Source organism: Python bivittatus, unplaced genomic scaffold, assembly GCF_059951505.1.
Source record: "Python bivittatus isolate LINGU-HERP-01145 unplaced genomic scaffold, Pbiv_v1 ctg000020_np1212, whole genome shotgun sequence".
NCBI classification, from domain to species: Eukaryota; Metazoa; Chordata; class Lepidosauria; order Squamata; family Pythonidae; genus Python; species Python bivittatus.
The window spans coordinates 99,250,856-99,277,525 of NW_028277030.1; the positions used below are offsets into that span (position 1 = coordinate 99,250,856).

The following is a 26,670-nucleotide window of genomic DNA, read 5'->3' on the forward strand; positions in this document are numbered from 1 at the left end:
TCCATCTTCATACAGTGCCTGGAGGTCAAAAGGATTTCTTGGAGACATTGCCCTACTTCTACCTTGAAATTTCTCATTTCAGCACAAACGTAATTAAAAAGTAATAATTCTTAAATCCACCCGAAAGGATAAATGTAAAAGAGTTTGGGATAGTTTGTGAAGCGTTATTATGCCAAAAGTCCGGCAGCTGTGGCACAAGATGCTCCCTTCCCCATCAACGCAGCGCCCAACCAGCCCTGAAGCGGGCAACTGGGTTTGTGATACAACTCACGAATCAGCTAACGCAACAACAGCAGCCACGGCTGTCTCCGGTATCGATTGGTCTGGCCTGCTACTCTTGCCGCTTTAGGCACCATCTTTAGGAGGGGCGGCTGAAGGCGGCGAGACCTTTATTTCCTTGCCCGACGTTAGGAGGAGCAGCTCCGTTCAGCTGAAATCGAGCGATTGCTTTTGCCTGTAGCTGGCGCGGGCCATGAAAGATGGCGGAGTGTTTTGGCGGCGACGGCCGGATTTCTCGTCCCTCAGGATGGCTGGGGCAAACTTGGTGCCTGAGGCGAGTGGGCATGAATGAAGAGTGGCTGCTGCTGGAGGATGGGAGCGAGGTGAGGGGGCCAAGGACCTTTTTTCCCGACGAGGGCGTGAGGGACGAGGGAGGGACGGCGAAAGAGTGAGGGTGAGAAAGAGCCCCTTGCGCCCCCGATGGCTGTTTTAGGAAATACACCCGTGGGGTGCTCTGCTCCCCGGAACCTGCCAGCTTTTTTTAACTGAGTGGTCCGCATTGAGGATCATTATGTGAAAACCCACCTTGATGCCGTAAACGAATCCAAGTCTTCGAGGCCAGATGAATTACATTCTAGAACTGCTGGCGAGAATCTGGAAAAACTCTTGTGCAAGACTAACCTCTTTTTATGATAGTGACTAGTTTGGTGTAGTGTACTGAGGGAATACTGTAGATGAGTCTTTTTCAAACTTGGCAACTTCAAGATGTGTGGACTTGAACTCCCAGAATTCCTCAGCCAGCATGCTGGATGAGGAATTCTGGGAATTGAAGTCCACATATCTTGAAGTTGCCAAGTTTGAAAAACATTAGTGTAAATTTAGCGTCCTTGACCTCGGCAAAACATTTGATAAGGTCTCTCATAATTACAGTGACCATACACCCTTTATTATAAAGGACAGGACTTTATTTCAGAAAGCTGTCCTTTAGATTTATTTATATTCTTGGTTTTGCTCTTGAATTTTCCTTTGTAAAGCAAAGTTATAAACATAAAGAATTACATTTTTTATCCTTATGTATCTCTTTTAGATTTGCCCATTTTAGGTTTGTTCTTTATTTTTTGCAAGAAACTATGGTCGCTGTACTCATTGTATCCTTGTGGGCTGGATGGCACTACTGTCCAATGGATTTGCAGGTGGTGGGACAGCTGCATCCAAAGGGTGTTCGCAAATGGTTCTGCCTTATCCTGAAGGGAAATATGAAGTGGGGTTTCCCAGACTAATGCTGTCCTGTATCTTTATAAATGACCTAGAAGATGGAATAGTAGGGTGTTTATCACATGCATATTACATTAAGATAGGATTTGCTAATATCTTACAGGACAAAATCACAATTCAGAATGATCTTGACAAGTTTCACATTCAGCATGACAACAATAAGGTTGTTGCATATGGAAAAACAAATGCATATATACAGGAATGGGGAAACCTGGCTTAGTGGTGGTGTGTGAGAAGGATCTATAAGTCATAGTGGACCATTTATTTATTTTATTTATTTTCAGACTTGTATGCTGCCCATGTCCCCCAATGGGTGACTCTGGGCGGCTCACAATAATAAAAAAGAAGAAAAAACACAGGTCTCTCCAGACATGGATACAATCTATAAATAATTAAAAAACATATATTAAAAATGCCCTAAAAACCTCCTATGATTTTAGCCCTAAAAAACCTGTAAGATGCTGGGGGGGGACAACCCCTCACCCCACCAGCCATCTCCACAGGTGCAGGCCCCCCTCTGGGCCCCAGGCCTTCTGGCAGAGCCAGGATTTGATCTCCTTCCTGAAGGCCATGAGGGAGGGGGGACACCGCACCTCAGGAGGCAGGATGTTCCATAGGGCGGGCGCTACAGCGGAAAAGGCTCCCTGCCTAGACCCCATTGGCTGATCGTGAGGAGATAGTGAGAGGCAGCAGCTAAAAAGTCCAATGAAAGTTTGAGCTGTTTTGATAAGCATTGTATCCAGATCACAGGAGGTAATATTTTACTTGTATTTTGCCCTGTCAGCTGCCTTTGGGGTTCTGACTCCAGTTCTAGGCATCACACTTTAAAAGGGGTATGGACAAGCTCGAACAGATTCAGAGGAGAGCTATCAGGAAGAGAAGCCATGCTTTATGAAGAAGTTTTAATGGAGCTGGACAGGTTTAGCTTGCAGAAGAGAGAAGACTCAGTGGAGATATTGTAGTGCTCTACAAATATATAAAGGATGTTGCAGGTTGATCTATTTTCTGTTGAAACAAAGAGCAGGATAAACTGGTTGAAATTAATGAAGATTCAGACTGAATATTAGGAGAAATTACTGTTAAACAATGAAACTATTTAAAACAGCGGTGGACTCCCATGGCTGCAGATTTTCAAGTAAGTGTTGCATGGGCACCAGCAGGGGATGTTTTCCTGGATTCTTGCACTGAGCAGAGGATTTGACTAAATAACACACGAAGACCCTTCCAACCCTTAAACTATATGAATCTGTGAGGGTATAAAAAAAGAGGAGGGAGAGATTGGAGTGTAACATTTTGTAGAGAATAGTGATATTTCTGCATTCTTCCATGGTCAATAAAACACATTGCTCGCTGTTCTATTGAAGTTTTCCTGAGCAGGTTAAGAAGCCAGAACCTTCCTCAATAGGCAAAACATAAAACTATGCAATAACAGCGTATTTAAAAGTACTTATTTAGGAATTATTTTATGTTCATCTTCAGTTAAAACTCTTAAGACAGACTACAACAAACTATTAAAAAGCATAAAGTGCAGTAACATGGGTTTTGTTTTTGTTTGGTAAACAACAAAAAACAAACTAGTGGAAATAGCAGAAGCAGCAGAAGCCCAAAATTCAGGATGGGTAGAATGTATACTGTGATTCTGTATGTAGTTGTGGCTTTGAAGTATTATTAAATATGAATAGTTCATACTCACTGTCTTCCTGTATTATATGCGGGTGTTCAAAGAACTGAACTGGCCAAGTTATTACAGATTGCAGCTGGGCTGATCTAACTGTTGGTTTTAAATGGTATACAGTTCCTTGCGAAATATATTTTGGACAGTGTTTCTTTGCAGAAGTTAGAAGCTGCTTTGGTTGCATAATGTTACTCTGTTTGCCATACACTTGATAGAAATGTAACATTCTGTTGTACTCCTTCAGTGTATTCTTTATATAAGTAAAGAACAACTTTTGTGGAACACTGCTAATCAAATTAAGACTTGAGCCAGGAGTTAGTACAGACAAGAGTACTCCAAGCAATTTTAGTTTGAAGAAAGGCATTATTGAAGTAAGTAGGACTTGACTTGTGCAATGTGTTTAAGAATGTAGGCTGTAGTGATTTAATTATTTTTTAATATAATACTTCACCTTCAGATATACTTTTGTAGATAAAGTTAAAACAAGATCTTCTTCTTCTGTATAACATTTGTTGTTAAGACGAATTGTAGGGTAATAGTTATGTTGATTATGGTAAGCCATCTAAATCTGGTCTATGTAGCTACTGAATAAATCAAATATAGTTCTATGGTGACTCACAACAATACACCATTTAGGAAGATTCTGCCTTCTTTCCCGCCTCAGGAGAGCCTCAAGAGAACAACAAACAAAGTTTTTCTTGGTCATGGAAGAATAACTGATTGAGAATGCAAAGGAAGGCTGAATTTCATTTGCCATAATTGGTCTGAATTAAAATTGGGTCATACTTCATGGAGGAATGCAAAAAGGTAGAGGTAAAAATTCCCTCAAGTCAAGTTTTACTTCTGGTGATTCCATGGACACGTCCATATAGTTTTCTTGGTAGCAGTAAGGACATAGTTGGTGTTGCTGCCTTCTGAATTTTTAGGGACTTCCAGAGCTAATCATCAGCCTTGGGATTTCTTGGTGGTTTCCCGTTCAAGTACTAACCAAGTAAAGTCCTGCTTAACCTTTGGAGAGAATTAGTCAAGATTGTCTAGGTGCTGTAGCTAAGATGCAAAACCATGCAAAGAAGTTTTAAAAAGTCAGTAAAGTAATATTCTGCTTTTTTTGAGATTATGGATTAAAGTCTAACCCTTAAGTGGTTTATAATGCATTCAGAATAGAGGTAATCCTCAGTTAACTACTGCCCTGTTTAGCACCCATTCGAAGTTACGTTACTGAAGAAGTAACTTTACGACCGGTCCTCAAACTTATGACTGTTGCAGAGTCCCTGCAATCATGTGCAATTCGGGCACCTTGCAACTGGTGCATATTTATGACTGTCGCAGCATCCCATGGTCATATGATTGCTATTTGTGAGCTTCACAGCCAGCTTCCGACAAGCAAAGTCAATGGAGAAGCTGGCGGTAAAATTGCAAATCACAGACACATGTCTCACTTAATGACCATGGGTGATTCACTTAATGAACACAGCAGAACTGATATAAGTCTGGCATAGTCACGTGATACTTCGCTTAATGACTGCATTGCTTAGTGGTTGCAGGTCCGAATTGTGGTTAAGTGAGGACTACCTGTACAGCAGCAAATAATAAGACAAGGTATCACAGTGAAAGATATGATAGTTTCCCCTTCCCCCAAAATAAGTTTGCATTCATACCATTGTTGTAGTAGGTAAGTAGAAAGATTTTGGAACTTACAAGGTGGCTGGAAAAAGAATCTAAGTTCTATTTACAACTTGGAAATTCTGCATCTATAAAGATTACAATCTTTGAAACCACATAAGATTTAACTGCAAGAACTACCAGGAGAAAGAGGAGGTTAACTGAAAAGCTTTGTCTTTGAATTGCTTTGAAGAATTTTGCTACATTGCTTTGAAGAATTTTGACACTCTTATCCTTGACTTAGACCCTATAAAGATTAGGAAATCATGTTTCAGCTGCTGTGTTTGGGGAAGAGAGGGAGAAGTCTGTAGCTGAATGAAACTGAATTCCAAAGAATGTGCAATTCTTTTGTGGTATTGGTAGCTTACTTTGCTTTTTTCAGTTTGAGTATTCTAGAACCCTGCAGTTCTACCAGAACTTTATGGGGTTCCAGGAGAGATTGATCGATTACATGCCATCAAGTTGGTATTGACTCTTAGCAATCACATAGATTTTCTCCATGACAATCTGTTCCTAACTTTGTGCTTCAAGTCTTCCAATGATGTACCCATCACCACTGTAACTGAGTCCATCCACCTTACTGCTGGTCATCATCTTCTCTTTCCTTCCACCTTTCCCAGCATTAGAATCTTCTCCAGAGAGCTAGGCCTTCACATCTATGAGAGACTAAGTGTAAAACAAACAAACACTTGAACACAGACAGTTTTCTATCTCTAAGCTTTGTTTCTTGACCAGAGATTCATGGAATTTCTTTTTTTAACTAACAGGATCCATGACTTGAAAAAAATGGAAAACCTTGCTTAATTTGTATCTGTATATGAGGCTAACTTTAATCTGCTTATTATAAAATAGCTTTCTTTCTAAACAAACAGATTTTTTTTCATGTATGGACAGCCAGTGTTACTTTTGGAGTTATGTTGATTATTAAATAATGCAGTACTTTTTTGCTGCTTCAGATGAAATACTGGAAATTTGTATGGTAGCTTAAGTTGGCTGAGCAACACATAGACTATGTGGGATACTTCAACCCCGTTTTTCAAGCATCCGCATATTGCTACAATTCTGATTTTCTATAAAAAGAGGCTTTTGGGTTCTGTATTTCTCCCCATACCTAGGCAGAACTGACTCTTCAATCTCCTGCAAGCTACTCGGGTAGTGGAAATCTCAGCATAGTTAGATTTTGTATACTGGCTATGAAGGAATGCAAATTACTGCTTCAAGTGGGGTGAATCTGATTATCTTATTTTACTCAAAATAATTTTATGTGTGTTTTGGTATTCCATTAGCTAAATCATGTGTTGATTTTGATGTATCTATATAATTATCTTACTTTTTAAGTTCTTCCAGTCTACGACTATAACAAATTAAACTAAAAAAATCTGATTTGTAAGAATCTGACTTTTTTGGGTTTTGTTTTCAGTAAAATATAAATTTTACACTTAACCAACATCTCCCAGCAAAAGGATTGAAAATTTTGACTCTGTTCAGTTTGGTGATATAATTGCATTACTAGTCATGTCCCCTGTGACCTTGGAGGATGATATATTTTTTAAATGAAATGAAAATGTCCCATATGCTGCAAAACGTTTACCCATTTCTGGTTTAAAGTAATTCATTAGATTACAGTTTAAAACACACATTTATTTGTTTATAAATCTTTATATGCCGCCCATCTCACTATCAGTAACTCTAGGCAGCACACAGGTAAAAAACATAAAAACATTTAAAAACTACAAAGCATATTAAAAGAGTACAAAGTTAAAAGATGGAGAGAGCATCCTCAAGGTGCCAGCCACCTCAATGTTGGGAGCCCCCATTGGATCCCCAAGCTAGTCGGCAGAGCCAGGTCTTAAGACTCTTCTGAAAGGCCAGAAGAGTGGGGGCCAACCACACCTTAGGAGGCAAGATATTCCACAGGGCGGGGGCGATGGCAGAAAAGGCTTTCCTCCTAGACCCCACCAGTTGAAATTCTCTAACCGATGGAGTCCACAACATACTCCTCCTACCAGACCGGGTGGGACGGGCTGATGTAACTGGGACGAGGTGGTTCCTCAGGTAACCTGTCTCAGATAACGTTGTCTATTTGTTTGTTTAGGTAACTATAGGTCGAGGAGCTGGTGTCACTTACCAGCTGATATCAAAATCCTGTCCACTGATGATCTCTCGGAACCATTGTATTTTCAAGCAAAATGCTGATGGCCAGTGGACCGTGAAGGATAACAAGGTAAACTAATTAGAGGAATTGAAAGATGCTGAATGTGGAAATATAACCTGGAAAGCCATAAGGTTTAATGATAGAAATATATATTTTGTAGGCAATTTTTGGAAACTAGCCTGCTATAAAAAAAAAATATGATTCATAAACTTGTTTATTTGTGAGAACATCATCCAGAATGCAGGATTATTTTGTTTTATAGTATACTTTACATTTATCATCTGGAGCAGGGGTGGGCAAAATGATAAAGGGCCTTTCAAGTTTCATCAACATTAACTAGTATGGCCAGTGGTAAGAGATTGTGGCAACTGCAGTCAACCTCTGGAGGGCCATCTGTTGCTCACCTCTTAGCTGAAGAATTGATGAGGATATTTAATGGGTGATAGCTAAAGGTTAATGTGAATGGAAGGCTCTCCATCACTTCATTTCTCTGCTTGGATGGATAATATCACCCAGCCTGACACATGATTCATTTCATGTTGTTCAGAAAATCCTTGTCTTAAAAGCTTTGGGGAGCAATGCAAGGTGCTGCAGGAGGGAAATGCACAATACCTACTGTATGTCATATATTTTCTAGTGTAATCCTTTTAACAAACAAACTGAATAAGTCAGCAGTTTTTCCCACCTCAGAGCCTGGGCATTCTGATATGGATACCCCCCTCACACTCAATTCAGAAGCAGGGATAAAGACCAGATGTTGGTTCTTGTGGAAGGAGATAGCTCTCTTCTTCAGTTCAGGCCCTGTCTTGCCCCAGAGACCACACAGGGCTGAGAGCTCTGCCAACCATTTGCATGTTCAGGACCATCTCAATAACAGATATTCTGCTGTCTACTTTTCCTTTCTTTTCTTTTGCTTGGCTTTCACTTGCTTTGGGGAGCCCCTAAGCCCCAGTCAAATGACAAGGAAAAAATGAGCAGCAGTCTGATGACGGGAGTGAACAAGGAGTTTGGTCTCCAACAATACAGCATTGCATGCCCTCACTTCTCTGTTCAATCCCTTTAATAGGGACAGCTAACACAGCAGTTCCTAAATTGCCAGCTATGAACCTTATAACTCTTATAGCTGCTGAAGGGCTCATCACTGCTCCTTTGGGATGCCTCATGGCCTAAGCATTGTAGGAAACAGAAGCCAGTAGCACTAGACATCTAATTCCCCACTGCCCTTCTGTCAGGTTCAGCCCAAGAAGAGCAACAAGGCAATCCAGTACAGTTCAGTTCCTTTATTAGCTCGCACCTAATAGACAAAATCTCACCAGACTAAACCTATGCTAAAGCAACTAGTAGCTATAACCCATGAGACTCTAGGGAGGGGTCAGCCTCATCTTCTTCATCTTCCCACACCCTTGCTGCGGGCTGAGGAGGCGCTTCCCTGGAATGTCTCTCCCCCTTCCTGACAACCATGAAGTTCCATTCCAGAATCTTCCCTGCTCATGCCATCCATTACAACTTCAACAAATTAGCAATATTCCACCTTTTCCCTTGCATATTTTATTTATTTACAGGTAGTCCTTGACTTACAACCATTTGTTTAGCGATCATTCAAAGTTATGATGGTGCTGAAAACAGTGACTTATGACCGGTCGTTACACTTACGACTATTGCAGCATCCCCATGGTCATGTGATCAAAATTTGGACACTTGGCAACTGGCATGTATTTACAATGATTACAGCGTCCCAGGGTCATATGATTGTCATTTGTGACCTTCTCAGCTGGCCTCCGACAAGCAAAATCAACAGGGAACCACATGATTCACTTAATGACTGTGTGATTCACTTAACGACCATGTGAATCACTTAACAACTACCACAAAAATGTTGTAAAAGTTGAGTTGTTAATTGATGAGGGAGGGAGAGGACCAACAGCCAATCCCTGAATCCACCATACTATTCCAAAAAGTAAACTTTCCCCTAGTTCTCAGGAAATTCTGCAAAATCTTAGGCTGGAAAGACCCAGGCTTCCCAGTCTTATAGGCCCCTACTGGGTCTGCTTGTGTTACTTGTCTTCCTGGTGGCTAGTTTACTCTGTCTTTTGTGCCTTCCCTTTTCCAAAGCATTCAAGAAACCCCTTGAGGCTGAATGAGATGCTCCAGAGGCTATGAGGGGTGGCTTCTCTCTGACTAACAAACCCTATATGTTCCTCAGGCAGCCTTAGATCTGGGTTATGATTTATGGTTAAACCAGAATTTTGGTTTATTGTGATATAGGCAGTCCTTGTTTAGCAACTACCTCATTTAGCAATCATTGGCAGTTAAGACGGTGATGAAAAAGTAACTTTACAACCAGTCCTTGCGTTTACAACCTTCATCGGTCTGTAAAGCAAAGGAAAGCTGAAGTAAGATCATAAGCACAGTTGCAGTTTCACTTAGCAACCGCTTCACTTAACAACCAATTTGCCAGTTCAGTTGTGGTTGCTAAACAAGGACTACCTGTATATAAATTTGGTCTTTATTTAGAAAATTGTTTTCAAATTGTTGTGGCAGTACCATATTTTTCCCATAAATATAAAAGGAATATATTTAAAGTCACCAGCTATAAAAATCATCCATGAAATGTTTGACAGAATGTTATTCTAAACATCATGGTGAAGGCAATAAAAAAAAAAAATATATACAATGGAATGAAGTGTTTTGCTTCCACTTACAAACTTTGTCCGTTTTCTGTTGAAGTGGTTGATGTGGAGTTTTCCTGTATACCATTAATTGTATTATAGGTTGCCTGGGCACTTTGATATCCAGAATACGTACTCTGTAATCTTTTTTTAAGATTTATAAAATACAGAATGACATTTCTAAAAAGAGATTATTTTGCTAGCCATTAAGTTAAATCAGTCAGGAGCCATAGTCTTTTCCAGATAATGGAAGTAATCTGACAGCCAATCTACTGCAGAAGTAGTGACTCTAGAAAAAATCCATCAATTACAATCTGTTTCCCTCTGCTTCTGCTCTCTATTAAGTATTTCTTCAACCCAAGTAATTAATGTTTTGCTGCATCCACATTGCCTAGAATATTTGTTGACTAGTGGCTATTTGCTCAGCTTCAGGTATTATATAATAGGCTTTCATAAGCACTAGGCTGTTTTTGAAGTTGTCCTCCAGCAGTTTGATAGGAAAAGTTAACTGGCTGGGAGCTAATTTTTGTTTAACTTTGTAATGATTGCAAAATAATATAAATGCAGTATTTTCAAAGCAGTCTCTGTAACTGTAATGTTATAGTAGTGAGAAATCACTTCTACATGGCCGAAGCGCCACATGTATAGAATCAAATTTGTAAATGATGCCTAAATGATAACACTGCATTCCTCTTGAAGCCATAGTCATTGGAGTGAGAGCGTTCCAATATGATTTGCTTGACCAAGTAGTTAAGATTCCCAAGAAGTCTAAAGCACTACCTGTTATGATTATTACGTTGTTTGAACTGGATGCTAGAATTTTTTGTGATTTTAATCATGGTAGCAGATTTCTGTTTGAGCATTTTCGCATCCAGTCGGAGTGTGTAGGAGATTGGTAAAGAGTGTTGTAAAGGGCTTGCCTCTGGTTGTTAATTAGCTAATTAGAGGCCAGGCTAAACATATGAATTATGTACATTCATGTCTTAATGGCCATATTAAATCTGCCTTATTCACTGGATCACTTTTAGTTTGGATCATTATTTAAAAGATGCAAGGTTTTTTTCCTCAGCTTTTTGTCCGTATTTTTTCTATAAACTTTCCATAGCTCTCCTTTTTTTAAAAAATTTCTACAGAGTCTAAATGGTGTCTGGCTGAACTGTGAACGCATTGACCCTTCAAGGGCCTATATTTTACAAGAGGGGGACTTTATCCAATTAGGAGTGCCTTTAAAACACAGAGAAACTGCTGAGTATGAATATACACTAATAAAGGAAGAATGGAAGATAATTAGTCCATTTTTAGCATTGAAAAATGACCAGCTGACAGAGAAAATAAAGGACCTCAGGGCTAAACGGAAAATTAGCTTGGAGGAATCAGAGACATCTGGAGCAGAAGGGCCTTCCCATTCTAGATCCAAGAGAGATCGAGTATCTCCTGATAATGACTCTTTGGGGAAATCTCAGGAAGGCAATACAGAACTGTCTAAACAACCAACAGAAAACATGGATATAGTATTATTTCCATCAAAACCAAGCAAGAAAGAGAAGAAAAAAAACCACTGTAACTCTGATCAACCTGATCAAGTATTTCTCATCTCTGAAGAACAAAAAAATCCAAGTCTGGCACAGTCTTGGAACAGTTTGGAACAAATAATAAAAACTCTGGAAGACATGACAAAGCTCAAAGCCAAGGTGCAGGAGAAGCAGACAGCAGTTTTGACTGTAAGACAAAAGCCCAAATGTGCTCCAAAAGAGATCCAGGTACTGGAGCAGGAGTTACAAGAACTGCAGGAACAGTTATGTACTGAGCAGCAGCAGCAGCAGCAGCAAGTAGAGCAATTAGAGAAAACTTTCTCTGAGGAACTAGAGGTAGGTATAACAATGATAAAACAACTTTTGTTTGTCTTTTAAAATAGCCAAGCTTTTTAAATGAACCTAAACTAAAGGTGGCCACTGCGCTGTACGTGTATGCCTGGAAGTTTACAGTGCACATGTGTATGTATGCGGCACACTGTAAACTTCTGGGTGTATGTATGCCGCGCACCGTGGTTGGACTTATGATCAAAATGGACTTACGAACAACCTCTTGGAACATAACCTGTTTGTAAGTAGAGGACTGTCTGTAATCTCATTTGATGAAAAATACCTCAGTATTCATGGAACATATATTCTGACTACTGGCTCTAGTTCTCTATAGTAGTTGTAACTGTTATTCTTTGGGGAAGATATTTTGTAGCATATGTTAACTTGCATGTTTTCAATGAACAACAACACTTTTTAAAAACACTTTTGGAAAAGTTAGCATATATTGTTATAGAAAAACTCAATAGCATCTACTAAGTTCAAGTGTTTTCAGCTGAAGAGATTTTTTTTTCTTCCAGCATGATAAAAACCATTGATGTTTCACTGCCTTGTCTGTTTCTTTAAATTTGTTCTTTGATGGATGGAAGAGAGAGACAGCCCTAGAAGAGAAAAAAAGAGCATTCTGAGTATTCAGCAATAGATGCATCCATGTTAAAAGTATAATGTTTAGCAGGATATGCCTTTGCCTGGCAAAAATAAAGATTTTTTTCAGGATTTATTTTTATTTTAAAGTTCCAGTTTTCACAAGCAGTAGTTGTCCTCTGTTGCATTTTCTAAGTCTGTAAAGGAAAACCTTCTTAGCACATGATAACCAGAATATTGACATTCTTGATTTTTTATTTCCTTTCTGGTCATGACTCCTGTTATTATGTAGAGAGCAAGTGAAGAACACGGAGAAGAAAGACTGAAGGACCAACTAGCTCAGGTCCTAGTACAGGTAACAAGATAGTTTTATGTTTTTATCACTTAAAAGAGAGAGCTTTGTTGTTAGGTTCATAGAAGTCTCTTCATTTCCCCCTGGAATTGGTTTTGTTCTGCTCTGTTTTGTGTTCTGTCATTCCCCTCTGATTTCACTCAGGATTTTACTTTCTTTGTGGCCAGTTCCATCTTTTTCCTGAGCCAATCTAACTGGCTTTGGCATTTCTGTGCTATTTGTATCCTTTTTATATCAGTATTTTATATAAATAAGGAAGGCAAAAAAAAAGTTTTTTTTCCACCACATTGTTATAGGCTTTACCTTGTTGTTCAAAAATAGAGCACAGTTAAAAACGTTTGTTTTGCCACAAATTCAGTTGTTAAGATCACTTATAATTTCTCTAGGCGAGAGCTGCAGTTTGTTTAACTGCTCCGTAGTTATAGCTGGAACTGCTTCATCCTCCTGATGTCTAGGCAAATTTTCTTGCCCTACTAAAAAAGCTAGTTCTTGATATCTATTATTCTGTGTCAGTAGTTTTAAGGGATTCTATGTACTTAGCAAACCTGGCTGTCAACAAGTCGTCCCTTTTCAATTGTTTTGACAGTCTGTTGATGCTTGTCCAGAATTAATCCGTAGTTTTTATATTTGTGTTTATTTCCCATCTCTGTGTTGCCTCCACTTGATTTTTTATCAGGTTTATGTTTTTCCTGACGTTTTTATAATTTAGAAATATTGAGATGTGACCACTGACAAGTTGCTAGGACATTAGTTCTGTGTCTTGATGTAACACAAGTTATTACAGCATTGGCTTCTCCTATGAGATAAAGGTAGCCAAGTACTGATAATACATTCTTTATATTGTGAGAAATAATTGCCAAAAATTCTTGCAATGAAATAGCTAAATGTGCATCTAAGTGTGCATCATATGGTCACTCTGAATATTCAGTTCTTGTTTTCAGTTAATTGTTTTTGCTGACAATATAGATTTTATTTATTAATCTTTTAACAATACTTTACACTACCCTTCAGCCACCAAGAGTTCCAGAACTTTAATACCAGAAAAATAACTCATTAAAATTAAAAAAAAAATCAGAGTTCTTAAATATAGAAGAACTTTATTTAAAGAATAATTGCTTTAAAAAGAAGTGGTGCTAATGATGGTCACTTGCATTGCTTGCTGCTGCTTCCTTTTCTCCTTTAGGATGATTGGTTTCAGTGGGGTTTCATGAGGGTGGGAGAGGCTTAGTCCAAGCTGATGAAGCAGCAGCAGGAGGAGATAGGAATGAAAACAATTTAGTTAAGTAATGAATGGATGTATTTCCTTAATATATGCGTGTGTTTCTGCATTACTGATACTCATACAGCAGCATCTGCAGGGGCAAGGAGGGCAGAATGATGAAAACAGCGTCGTGATGTAACCTAGCCCTTTTGTGTGTGTCTTGTGACGTTGCATGCATATACAAAAGGGGCCAGGTTTGCAGCACAACACTGTAATGTATTTTTAAAGTTAATAGCTCTTTGTTATTATAGGCTTCTACTTTTAGTGTTCATTTTAATATGATTAGTGGCAGCTTTACAGTTTGATAATCATGCGTATGTGAATATTTGTACATTTTATGGAACACACTTATTCAGAAGAATTGCATTTCGGTGCTAACCAGTTTCAGAGACGTTAATTTGAATGCAGCATATCAAATTATTTTGCTGATATTGTTTTTGTTTGCTTCTAATTCCTAGCATCAAGCTCTTATGGAAGAACTGAACCGTAGTAAGAAAGATTTTGAAGAAATAATTAAAGCCAAGGATAGGGAATTGAAAGAAACCAAGGTATGAACAGACCCTAGACAACTGGGAAAAATGGACAGTGCAGACATTCTACAAATCCTCTTTTTTAAATGGTTACATAGTTTCTTAAGGAAGCCCCTTTCTGCATACAGTGCAAACTGCCTTCATTTTTTCTTTTTTACTTTTAATATATGGTTAAGTGGATGAAAAAGCAATATTTTAACTATTTAACAACATAGGCAAAATTTGTATTTCTGAGTACAGGATAAAATGTCAATTTTTACCTTATGAAATATGTTTTCCATTTTTTAGTTTCAACACTTGCATACCTAGTGTTTTTGTGTTCTGTCTTGGCTATAGGAGGAAAAGGAGAAAGCAAGAGCACAAAAAGAGGAGGCATTGAGCCAGATGAATGATGTATTAGAGAACGAGCTGCAATGTACAATTTGCTCTGAACACTTTATTGAGGTAAAATAAATATTATTAAAGCCTGTTTCCATGGCCTCCCTGCGATCACGTGCACTCTGTGCCCTCTTTCCTTGGCCTCCCTATGCTCGCACACATGCATCCCCGCCCCTTCTTTCCACAGCAATGATAATTGCTTCTATCTTGTTGGTTATATACTGTTTTAATGGTTATATATTGTTTAATGTTTGTGAGAGGGGTGGCCATTTATTATTCGATTTATATAGCTGCTCATCACACTTTTATGTGACTCTAGGTAGCTTACAATAAAACAGATAAAAGACACAAAAATACAATATAAAAACAAAAATAATACAAAAACCCATAGCCAGGCATAATCTAACCTGTCATCCACATAACCAGGAAATGGGTTCTAACCCATACCCAGGGTCTCAGGTTTGGGCACAAAGCCAAGTTTTCAAGGCCTTACGAAAGGCCAACAGGGACAGGGCTAATCTAATTTCAGGGGGGATGATGTTCCAAAGGGCAAGTGCCACAGCAGAAAAGGGTCTCCTTCTGGGCCCCGCCAGCCAACACTCTCTAGCCGACGGTACCCGGAGCATGCCCTTCCTGCCAGATCAGGTAGGACAGGTAGAAACAATTGGGAAGAGGGAAGAGACGATTCCATAAGTAACCTGGTCCTAAGCCATGAAGGGCTTTAAAGGTGAGAATCAGCACCTTGAATTGAACCTGGAAACACACCAAAAGTCAGTGCAGCTCGTAGAGTAGTGGTGTCACATGTGCCGAGTAACTGGCACCAGTAACTGCCCATGCTGCTGCATTTTGCACCAGTTGAAGCTTCTGTATACTCTTCAAGGGCAGCCCCATGTAAAATGCATTGCAGTAGCCCTGGAGGTCACAAGGGCCTGAGTGACTGTGAGTAGGGACCCCCAGTCAGGAACAGATGCAATTGACATACACAGCCCTAAGCTGTGCAAAAGTCCTCCTAGCCATGGCTGCCACCTGCTTTTCGAGCAAGAGCCATGAGTCCAGGAGGACCCTCAGATTGCGCACTGGGTCTGTCTGGGCAGTGCCACCCCATCCAAAGCCAAAGACAGAAGATCCCTGGAATCAGGAGGTCCAAAAACTCAGAGCCACTTGGTCTTGCTTGGGTTGAGATAGAGCCTGTTGTGCCCCATCCAGGCCCATAACACCTCCAGAACCTCTCAGAATATAAATTAACTAAAACAAACAAAATCAATTTAATGCTATCTGATACTGTTGTTATATTTTTATATTTTTTATTTGAAGTTGTTTCTTCTTCCTTGGAATTTCTGTGAATAATGCAAAATATAAATCTTAATATAACTATAGACAGTATAAGAAATTTGGCAAAATCTGTTATACTGCACAGTGGAAATGTTCAGAATAACCTTGGAGTGTGCTGGGTTTATATTTAACTATTCTCTTTTATAAGATTAATTCTTCCCCCAAATAAAATTTGTGATGAGCAAGAGAGGACCTTCTGTAAAGTGGCACTTGACTTGCATTCTTGTTTTATAGGCTGTTACTCTAAATTGTGCACATAGCTTCTGCTCATATTGCATTGATGAATGGATGAAACGTAAGGTGGAGTGTCCAATATGTAGAGGGACAATATTATCCAAGACACGGTCATTGGTTCTGGACAACTGCATTGACAGGATGGTAGAAAACTTGGATGCTGAGACAAAGCACCGTCGCCTGTCCCTCATCCAGGAACGAAAAGGTGAGAGGTGGGTCCTCCATTCCTAGGAGTTTGAGCTTTTTTGTCAGCTGCTTATTTTAGGGAGTAATTTAGAAATGTATCAATAACGAGGTAAATGTACTTCTAATACTTGATTATTTCTGTGCATGATGAACTCTGTTTGCATTTCTACTATATTTTCAGGATTGAATTATGCTCAGATTTGAAAAGAGAACCACACAACAAGTTTGCCAGATATTTTACAACTTGTACAGTTGCATAGCTTTCCAGAAATATTAAAAAAAGTATGAGAGGGATTAGCCCCCAGATGGGCGGTGTCTAAATTCGAAAAATAAATAAATAAAAATTATTTATGTATTATATTTGTATCTCATTTTCTTCCATTATGGAAATAGAACATATGGTCTTCCATTATAAGTACTGACCAGATACAGACCTGCTTTGCTTCAGTAAGGTTTCTGCTTGGGCTTCAAAGTAAATGAGGTCCTCAGGATCAGCTGATTTAAGTATAATGTTGCAGGTAAAGAAGGGGTGTCTATTGAGGAATCTAGATCCCAGCTAAGATTTAGTGGTCTCTTTATATTGCTCCCCTTTTCTTTCGATATACAGTGATGAGATAGGGGGAGGCACCTTTTTGTAATAATTGATCTCTCCCCACTTCTTAATACTGTCCTTGGAACAGTTGTGCCATTAAGTAGGATACATTTATGAAGGAGGCTCTTTCTTACATTCATGGAAATTCATTCCAAAATGTTCTAAGCAGTGAGCCTAACAATAATTACTCTTGAAATATGAAGAATTGCTTCCTTAGGTAGAACAGTATGCAGATTCTGTGTTCAGAATAAATTAAACAGATCAGTGTAGGGCAGTGAACCCCAGCCTAGTGTTTAAGGACCATTCACTGTCTGTGAGATTACTGAAGACAGTCCCTGATGTACGTGCTAGAATAAATAGTACATTGCTTGAAATATTTAAAGTCTTAGGGAATCCCCAAATTTGACAAGAGTTGACTCTTGTGAAACAAAGATAGTTCTCATAATTTTCTTGCCTTGTGTTACAGCAGAGTTTTTGAAATTTGTTCTAATTGTCCTTGTGCATTTTTTAAAATTTTTTTCTCTCTTCCAAAAATTCTTGATCAGATATTACCAGTTTAGCCCAGTGCAGCAAAACCAGCAAAAATGTTGTGGAACCTTAAATACTGACACATTTATTATGGTGTAAACTTTTATCAGCTATAGGTAATAAAATATTAACACTAGAGTAAACCTATATGTATCTGCATAGAAGCATGATAGTTGTGTGTATCTGAATACGTTTATCATGAGATTTATAGATTTCTACTCTGTATGTCTATATCTGGCTTGAGATTATGGTAGAGGTAGGGCCCATCTCATCTTCCACATCTATCTGTCTGTGACTAAAGCTATCTATGAAAGTTCTCCAGTTGGTATCGCCACAAGATTGATTTAAGACAGCAGAGGGTGAAATGACCTTGTGCACACCTTCACAAGACATTTTTTGTACTGTAATCTTGTGACAGAGATTTGAAATAAATGTATTTAAATTATAGATAACTTTGTATGTTAAGCTATCTGTGTATCAGCCTAAATCATACAAACACTGTATAAACTAATCACTGTATTTTTGTGTGTTTAATTGCAGGAAAGCAGGTTGTTCCGCCAAGCCCAGCATCAGACAGTGAGAACAGTGAGAGCAGTAGTCTTACCTCTTCTTCAGACAGTGAGAGCAGTAGTCTTACCTCAACATTAGATAGTGAGAGCAGTAGTCTTCCATCTATGCATTCCCTTAGTAGCACTTTCACAAGCAGCTCTGAAAGTGATGATTATGAGGGTGACTCTGATAGTCCCCATACAATATGAAACATCTGCTCTGCATTTGTGCAGCTTTTTGGAGTCTCCTCAGGGTGGTATCTGTGGGAAAAAGGGGGTATTTGGAACAATGAAGATGTGGAACTTTAAATTGTGGATTAAAGGGGCTTTGCAGGATCCTATTCTTTTCTTCATTGCATATATGGTATCTTTATCTCCAGAATTCCAAATTTACAATTGTATGACTCACTCATTTATCACACTGGACTCATGGTGATTAAACCTTGTTTGTTCTTGCTATGAAAACTAGGGCTATGCAAACCTATTTGAAAGAGATGCTTCACAACATAAAGGAATCTGTATGAAGCACTTCTGTTTGAATTAATGAAGCTGCTACATATTTTTTCCAAATTCATGCAGCTGTTTCATCTGTTTGATCTGTTTCTACGTGTTTCTTTTCTCCACTCAAGTGAAAATAGCAAGAGCAGCTTCCAGAGCAGAAACATGAACCTAGAAAAACACAGCTGTTTGTTGGTTTGAAGATAAGTGCTTCATACATGCTTCTGTATGTTATGAAGCAGGTTTTCCAAGGGTTTACATAGTTTGAACAAAAATTGTGGGTGAGAATGCACAAGCTTGAATATCACAAGTCTGAATTTTCTCTCAGTAACTTTAACGATGACAGTTGGTCAACTGAGATGTATACTATGATATATTATTTGTGACAGGAATTTATACATATCTGATGGGTTCATAAGGAGAATAAGAATGGTAGCCTCAGTTACAACTTTAAAATAGGTTGAAGATAATTATTAAAGTTAACAGGATCTGTACTATGTTTCCTATAAAAGGATCTAAAACAGTTTCCTCAATTTCTGTTGCCAGAATAGAACAAAATTAATCAAAGCCATAACAGGTCTTTGTGGGAGGGGGAGTAACTACTCTAGCTGCTGAACAAACTAAAGTGAAGAAAACCACCTGGAAAAGCAGAGTGAAGAAGGTGCATCTCTGAGCAAATGGAAGATGACACACACACACCAGTATTTCACCTCTTACTGGTGTAAGTATACAACATCCAAGTTCCAGTTCATGAGGCTTTGCATTCAAACTATCAAGCAATTGATTAGGCCTTTTGTTTTTCTTGGTATTACTTGAAGAGGTTGATTTATTTATTTATTGACAAGGTGCAAGATATAAAAAGAAATAACCTTTTATTTCTCTGTTTATGCATTTTTGTACAGTCAGTTCAGTCTACCTGTTTTGGATTTAACAGGAAATATTAATTTCACACACTAATAACTGGACTTTGCAAAAGTAAATGTTAAGTATCATTACAAGTAATTGTAAGCAGCCTTATTAGTTGTTATCAATACATTACTGGAGCAGGATTCATATATCACAGGATTCTATTCAGACTACTCAGCCCAGAAGTTACTGGTGGTATAGTTATAGCCATGTGAAAAAGTAAGTGCACCCCATTGAAATTTTTTACTTTTTCAACATATTTCAACATATAGATCTTCATTTTAACCATATTGATAAAGTAAGCATACCCCTACATTTATCACTACCTCAAATACCTAAAATTAGAATCAGGTGCACCAGCTCAGGTGCAAATGATTAGAACATCGTTAGAGAAGATCTGGGAGGAACCTGTCTTATTTAAACCTCAGACATTTAGTTTGATTTGTTTTTTGTTGCTGAAGTGTGTGGTACCACATTGTCAGGCCTAGCCCAAGGAACTCCTGGAGACCGTGCAGGTTCAGTCAGCAAGCTTTATTAGCTAGCGCTTGTTTACAGAATCTTCTCAGACTGACCAGTAGTTCCCAGGCACAAGTCTCTACTATCTTCTGGAATGTTTAGGGATGTGCCAGCTTTCTTCACTTATCTCCAGAGCGTTGCTCTGGAGACGAGAGCACCGTTTTCACCCCCCTTCCTCCATTCCAGTCCATCACACACATGCCTAGATCAAAAGACTTCTCTGAGGCCTTCAAAAAGAAGGTAATAGATGCCTATCAATTTGAGAAGGGATTTAGAAAGTTTGCCAAACAATTGGACATCAATCATTCCACTCTACAGATCATCTACAAGTGGAGAAGGCTTCAAACAACTGCCAACTTGTCCAGGCCAGGCTGTCCCAGGAAGTTCAGCCCAAGAGCAGAACACAAGTTGCTGAAAGAAGCCTCTAAGAACCCCACAATTTTACCACATGACCTATAAATAGCTCTTGCCATACTGATGTCAAAGTGCATGAGTCTACCATTAGAAAGAAGCTGCACAAATTAGATCTACATGGGAACTGTGCCAGGAAGAAATGTTTGCTGTCCAGAAAGAACACCAGGGCATAACTAAACTTTGCTTGTGAACACCTAGGCAAAAACCAGGACTTCTGGAACAATGTGCTCTGGACAAGAGGCAAAGATAGAGTTATTTGGCCATAGTACCAGAAGACATGTTTGGCAAAGACCAAATACAGTATTTTACCAGAAGAACCTGATACCATCTGTAAAGCATGATGGAGGAAATATTAAGGTTTGGGGCTGATTTGCTACATCAGGGCCTGGGCAGCTCACCATCATAGAATCCACTATGAATTCTTCATTGTACCAGAGGTTGCTTAAGGACGACATGAGACCACCTGTTAGAAGCTTAAAGCTCAACTGAAAGTGGACCTAGCAGCATGACAATGACCTAATCATTCCAATAAATCCACCAAAGAACGGCTGAAAAAAAAGAAATGGAGAGTTCTGGAATGGCCAACTCAAAGGCTGGATCTAAATCCCATTGAGGTGCTGTGGAGTGATTTGGAATGGCTGTGCATGCAAGAAACCCTTCAAACATTGCACTGCTAAAAAAATTCTGCATGGAGTGGAAAAATATTCCTCCCAGTTGATGTCAGAGACTGCTAGGCAGTTGTAAGAAATGCCTGTTTGAGGTTGTTTCAGCCAAAGGGGGCAATACCAGGTATTAGAGCCAAGGGTGTACTTACTTTTTCCACAGAAGGAAATGTCATACCTGTTATTTTTTTTTGTGGAATAAATGATTGCAAAGTCTAATTTTCATAGGTTTTTTTGTTCAAGTATGTCGCCTTTATGTATGGTTTGAATGAAGATAAAATATTGATATGACAACACACAGTAGTACTTAAAACTTTGTGAATCCTTTTGAATTTTAAATATTTCTGCATAGATATGACCTAAAACATGATCTGTTCTCCACACAAGTCCTAAAACTAGATAAAGAGAACCCAATTAAATGAATAAAAAACATTATACTTGTTCATTTATTTATTGAGGAAAATGATATAAAGCTACATATTTGTACATGGCAAAAATATATGAACCTTTGCTCTCAGTAACTGGTTATGCCCCCCTCGGGCAGCAATAACTGCAGCTAAACGTTTCTGATAACTATTGCTCAGTCTGGCACATTGGCTTGAAGGAATTTTAGCCCATTCCTCCTTAAAGAACAGCTTCAACTCAGGGATGTTGGTGGGTTTCTTTGCATGTACAGCCTGCTTCAGGTCTTTCCACAACATTTGATTGGCCATTCCAAAGATTAACTTTCTTCTGCTTTAATCATCCTTTGGTCCTATGACTTGTGTGTTTTGGGTCATTGTATTGCTGCAAGACCCACTTTCTCCTGAGCTTCAGTTCATGGACAGATACCCTGACTTTTTTCCTGTAAAATTTGCTGGCACAATTCAAAATTCATAGTTCAATCAATGATGGCAAGCCTGGTCCAGAGGCAGCAAAACAGGCCCAGATGATGATACTTCCACCACCTTTCACAGATGGGATAAAGTTCTTATTGCTGGGTTTGGCAAATGTAATGCTTTTCATTCAAGCCCAAAAGTTCAATTTTGGTCTCATCCATTCACAGAACATTCTTCCAATAGCCTTCTGGCTTATCCTTGTGGTCTTCAGCAAACTATAGATGGGCAGCAATGTTCTTTTTGGAGAACTGTGGCTTTCTCCTTGCAACCCTGCATGTGTGCCACTGTTGTTCAATGTTCTCCTAATGGTAGTCTCATGAATACTGACATTTACCAATGCAAGAGTGGCCTTTAGTTTCTTAGACGTTACCCTAGGGTTCTTTGAAATGTCTTAGAATATTACATGTCTTGCTCTTGGTGTAATCTTGGTTAGTCAATCACTCCTGGGGAGGGTAACAATGGTACTGAATTGCCTCAATTTGTACATGATCTGCCTGACAGTAGACAGTGGACTGCTGGAGTCCAAACTCTTTGGAAATAGTTTTGTAGCCCTTTCCAGCTTGGTGAGCGTCAACAACTAGGAGAGATGAGTGGCATACAAATTTAACAAACAAACAACTGTTTTTTGGAGGTCCTCAGAAATCTTTGTTTAGTCGTAACATACTTTCACATACCTGTGTTGTGAAGATCAGACTTTGATAGTGAATATGTAGCTTTGGATCATTTTCCTCAATAAATAAATGAACAAGTATAATCTTTTTGATTCATTTGTTTAATTGGGTTCTCTTTATCTAGTTGTAGGATGTATGGAGAACAGATGACATTTTAGGTCATATTTATGCAGAAATATTGAATATTCATAAGGCTTCACAAAATTTTAAGCACCACTGTATGTTTTTTTGTTTCTTTTGTAAGAAAAAAAGTTTACATGGTCTATTTACTTTTTCACATGACTGTACTTGCAACATAAATAAGATCCAAGGGCACAAAACACATTTAATATTGAAATGTAGTATTATGTCCTGTGTTAAACTTTGGCATAAATGATACAATGAAACAATAGTTTTTTAACCTTAAAAATTTCCGAAGTGTTTGCAGATCAACAAAGATTAATAAAGGGTGGGTTCTTGAATAGGAAATATTTCTCCAATTGATTCTAATAATGAAATCTGTCTTTGGAATCAGCTGGAATACTGATATCAAAAGATGTTAAATGAGACAATGTTCACTGTTATGTTCACTGTGTTTATAAAGGCAATTTGATTTGAAGGTGATTTGAAGATTATGTTTGAAGGCAGCAAGATTTGATTTAAACTGATTCAAGATTCAACAAAATATTTGACCATAGACTGGATAGGAGAAGCTTCAAATTGTACCAGAGGTTGCTTAAGGACAATATGAGACCATCTGTTAGAAGCTTAAAGCTCAACCGAAAGTGGACCTTGCAGCATGACAATGACCCGAAACATTCCAATAAATCCACCAAGGAATGGCTGAAAAAAAAAACAAAAGATGTTGTCTCAGACCTACTCATGCAATAAAGAAGTCTCACACAATATTCTTCATAACAGAGACAGTCAAGTAACAGAAAATAGAATCATTGTGTTTCTAAAACTGGGAGAAAATAAAAAATGGGATTGAAAGCTGAAGAATTGCAGATAAATGCAGAGATTAGACTTTTAAGGGAAAGAAAAGGATGAAAGGATGTGGATTGAGGAAAAGGTGGAATTCCTCCCATGAAACAGCAAAGAAGATTTAAAAATGACCAAATTATCTTGGTCTTCCTCTTCTTCCCTTCCACAATAAACTTGTATAAACAATTCTGCCAAAAGAATGAGGCAGAAAGAACAGAGCACCTCTCCCTCAAGATCTCTGAAATGCAGAGTTTGTTAATGTTTATCTTAACATTGGAGAACCCACTATACCATTCAATTCCCCACATCTCTTAGTCTTGTCTATTTATGATGTATGCTGCAAAGTCAGGAAATCTAAAAACATAATTTAATCTTCTCAAAGCACTTTGCATGCACCTGATTCAATTTAATCCCATTATTCTTTTTGGAGAGTCAATTTGAAAGAATGATTTGATTGAGTCTCCTTTGACTTGAGTCATTCCTTTGATGTTTGACAAGCCCACTTTACATATTTTGAAAGTACTAATTCTACATTTTTCAGCTATTACACAACTGTAAATGTGATTGTTTTTCTATGCTTCGTTACTGTTCCAGTAGATACAATTTATGCATAGGAAAAAATACACACTGTTAAGTGCCAGCTGAAGATGTCCCCTTCACAGTTTGAACTGTATGAAATAGGGATGCATGTCATGAGTACCAGTTTGTTTTGGCTTAGAGTACAGTATTTTTGATAAAAAACAGTGGTGGTTGAAGCAATCCTATGAGCCAAAAGAGGGGGCAAACATCTACTTGGGGAAGTATATATATTGTTAAGTGATCTCACATTAGAAGACAGTCATTTTATTAAGACTATTTCATGGGAGCAGAGTTACTTAAAACTACAGGTTTACATCTGGAAAAGAAGTACAAATACAATAATAAATAATAATGGAAATACCACAGGAAACTGACGGATAAAAACCCATATGACACCTTCAATCGTATATTGAACCCTTTGGCTGTAAAAGACGTATGTGAACATTCTCCCAAATGTTCATATTTTAAAATGACAATAAATCACAAATGAAGTATATTTAAACACTTGGAACACAACATGACTCAAGAGGATGGGCTGAAAGATGGGGATGTAGTTAAATTTTGGATTTACCCAGCAAGTTATGAATAAATGTTACCATCCAGAGGAAAAAAATTATTTAATTCAGGTACTCTTCCTAAAGGTTTTTAGTAAGTCCTTTGAGCTCAGATTGATTCCTGGTGACTTCACAGACACATATTGTTTACTTGGCAACAATGCAGAAATGGTTTGAATTGCCTTCCGTGACTTTTCAGGCTAGCCTACAATCCTTGTATTTCCTGGTGGTTTCCCATTCAGTTATCAACCAGGATAAACTCAGCTTAGCTTTCCTGAGATCTTCCAGATAATTTGACTTCCAGGTAATTTAAATGAACTAGGTGCGGTAATCCAGCTTTTTTAGAATGAACCCAGCATTACAGGAATGTTATTTTTTCCTTATTTTTTCTTCTTTTCTCCCTGACCCCTATCCCAATTTAATATACTTTGTATTTTTGATTGGAGTTTCCTTAATAACTTTGCTTATATGAACTATGTTCTACTCTGCGAACTTCAGTTGCCTCATGGCTCATTTTTTAATATTACTTTAAAAATATGTATTATTGTGCTTCAGAAAATCTTAATCCAGAGCAGTTTAGAGTACAATTTAAAAACAGAAGAAATAGCTTACAGTCACAAAAAGTACACTGCGATCAAAATCAATAAAATAGGAAAGCAACAAAGGAAAAATTTAAAAAAACTGTTTAGAATGTCCAGATACTTGAAAGAATAACATGTTTTCAAAGTAGGGTAAGAACTATTTCCAAGGTTGGGGGCTACACTTAGTGTTTTTGATGGGCCAAGGACTGCAGGGAGAGGGTGATCATGTAAACCAGGCAGGTCTATATCACAGGGATTTTCCTTTAAAATGAAAACAAAACGGGGTGGTAAAGTGAGTGTAATATTTGTATATTGCTTTGTTACTTTTCTGAGTGCACTGTTTGATTTTCATATGTTTTTCTAAATGACAGGAAACCATTTCACTGATTTTTGGCAACTTAAGAAATGGTTGCTAAATTTTGGCAATATAGATACAAGCAGTCCCTGGTGGCCTTGGTGCTGACCTAAAGGATAATAAAGTGAACTACTGTAGATGTCTTGAGCAAGGTGGTTCCCTATCAGAAGGCTACTGATTGGGAAAAAACTCTTCTCCTTTGCTGCTATGTCTCAACTCTAATGGATGGAATAATTTAAAAAGGGCTTTCAGTGAAAGATTTTTAGATGCAGGCAGCTTGATAGAAGAACAGGGTGTCCTCGAGAGAAGCCGTAAATGGCGTTAAAGAGCAAAAACAGCACCTTGAACTGAACTTGGAACCAGACTGAGAACCAATGAAGACCTCAAATAGTTAAGGTATGTTCCTAGTGAATTATCCCATCAGGCATATATACTCCTGGCTTTTGTTCTGAATCAGCTGTAGCTTTCAGACTGTCTTCAGGGATAGCCCACATACTACACTAAGGCAATCCAATTCAGATGCTGTCAGAACAGATCACCGTTAGTACAGTATCTCTTACGATGCGTACCCAGTTTCAGTTGAACTGAAGACCTTGCCTCTGAATGTTATGGGAGTGGACACAATTTTTTTTTTTTAAGGTGAGGATTGATTGATTTTTTAAAAAACCCAATGTTAACATTTTATTCAAATTACTTGAATTATTTATCTGTTACAACGTAACACCCACACAGTGATCCCCACCCCTGTAGTTGCATGTAAATTCCCAAGTTGAAAATTAATACTCAACCCATACAGTTTCATAAAGCGGGGAGGGGATTCGTAGCTGTTGGAAAACAGATGAGAAAGACTTACCGCATCCGTAGGCTACAGAAATGACTGTGCACCTACATCTTACGCCATAAAGCGACTAGCTCCGCTCGCACGGCTGCACCTCGGCTGCCTTCAGGAACTAGAATACTTTAAAGCTCGAGCTGTTCGTTGCTCGGTCTCCAGTCGCCCGCCACTAGGGGCGCCACTCCCCGCGGCACCCGCGCCACCCTCGCTTTTCTTTC

General features: G+C 38.5%; 1 protein-coding gene and 1 long non-coding RNA gene across 6 annotated transcripts; one reads left to right on the plus strand and one right to left on the minus strand.

Annotated features, from left to right (window-relative positions):
- Positions 1-467: 467 nt before the first annotated feature.
- RNF8 (ring finger protein 8) lies at positions 468-21,067 on the plus strand. 3 transcript variants are annotated; one of them, XM_007434522.4, is made up of 8 exons: positions 468-602; positions 6,927-7,055; positions 10,789-11,523; positions 12,392-12,454; positions 14,171-14,260; positions 14,579-14,686; positions 16,187-16,391; positions 18,033-21,067. In XM_007434522.4, the coding sequence occupies exons 1-8, from the start codon at positions 480-482 to the stop codon at positions 18,248-18,250; spliced, it is 1,671 nt and encodes a 556-aa protein (XP_007434584.2). In that variant the 5' UTR covers positions 468-479; the 3' UTR covers positions 18,251-21,067. The 3 variants fall into 3 exon arrangements, with proteins under 3 accessions (XP_007434584.2, XP_007434586.2, XP_025026485.2); XM_007434524.3 differs by having other exon boundaries at positions 16,187-16,398; positions 18,033-18,218; XM_025170717.2 differs by lacking the exon at positions 18,033-21,067 and adding an exon at positions 16,554-16,727.
- Positions 11,698-26,632, minus strand: LOC112541397 (uncharacterized). 3 transcript variants are annotated; one of them, XR_015796942.1, is made up of 5 exons: positions 26,471-26,632; positions 23,291-23,407; positions 19,408-19,454; positions 18,130-18,301; positions 11,698-12,116 (listed from the first exon to the last, which is right to left on the minus strand). It is a non-coding gene; the product is annotated as an uncharacterized LOC112541397 (long non-coding RNA). The 3 variants fall into 3 exon arrangements; XR_003085392.2 differs by lacking the exon at positions 19,408-19,454 and having other exon boundaries at positions 26,471-26,629; XR_015796940.1 differs by lacking the exons at positions 19,408-19,454; positions 23,291-23,407 and having other exon boundaries at positions 26,471-26,629.
- Positions 26,633-26,670: the final 38 nt, after the last annotated feature.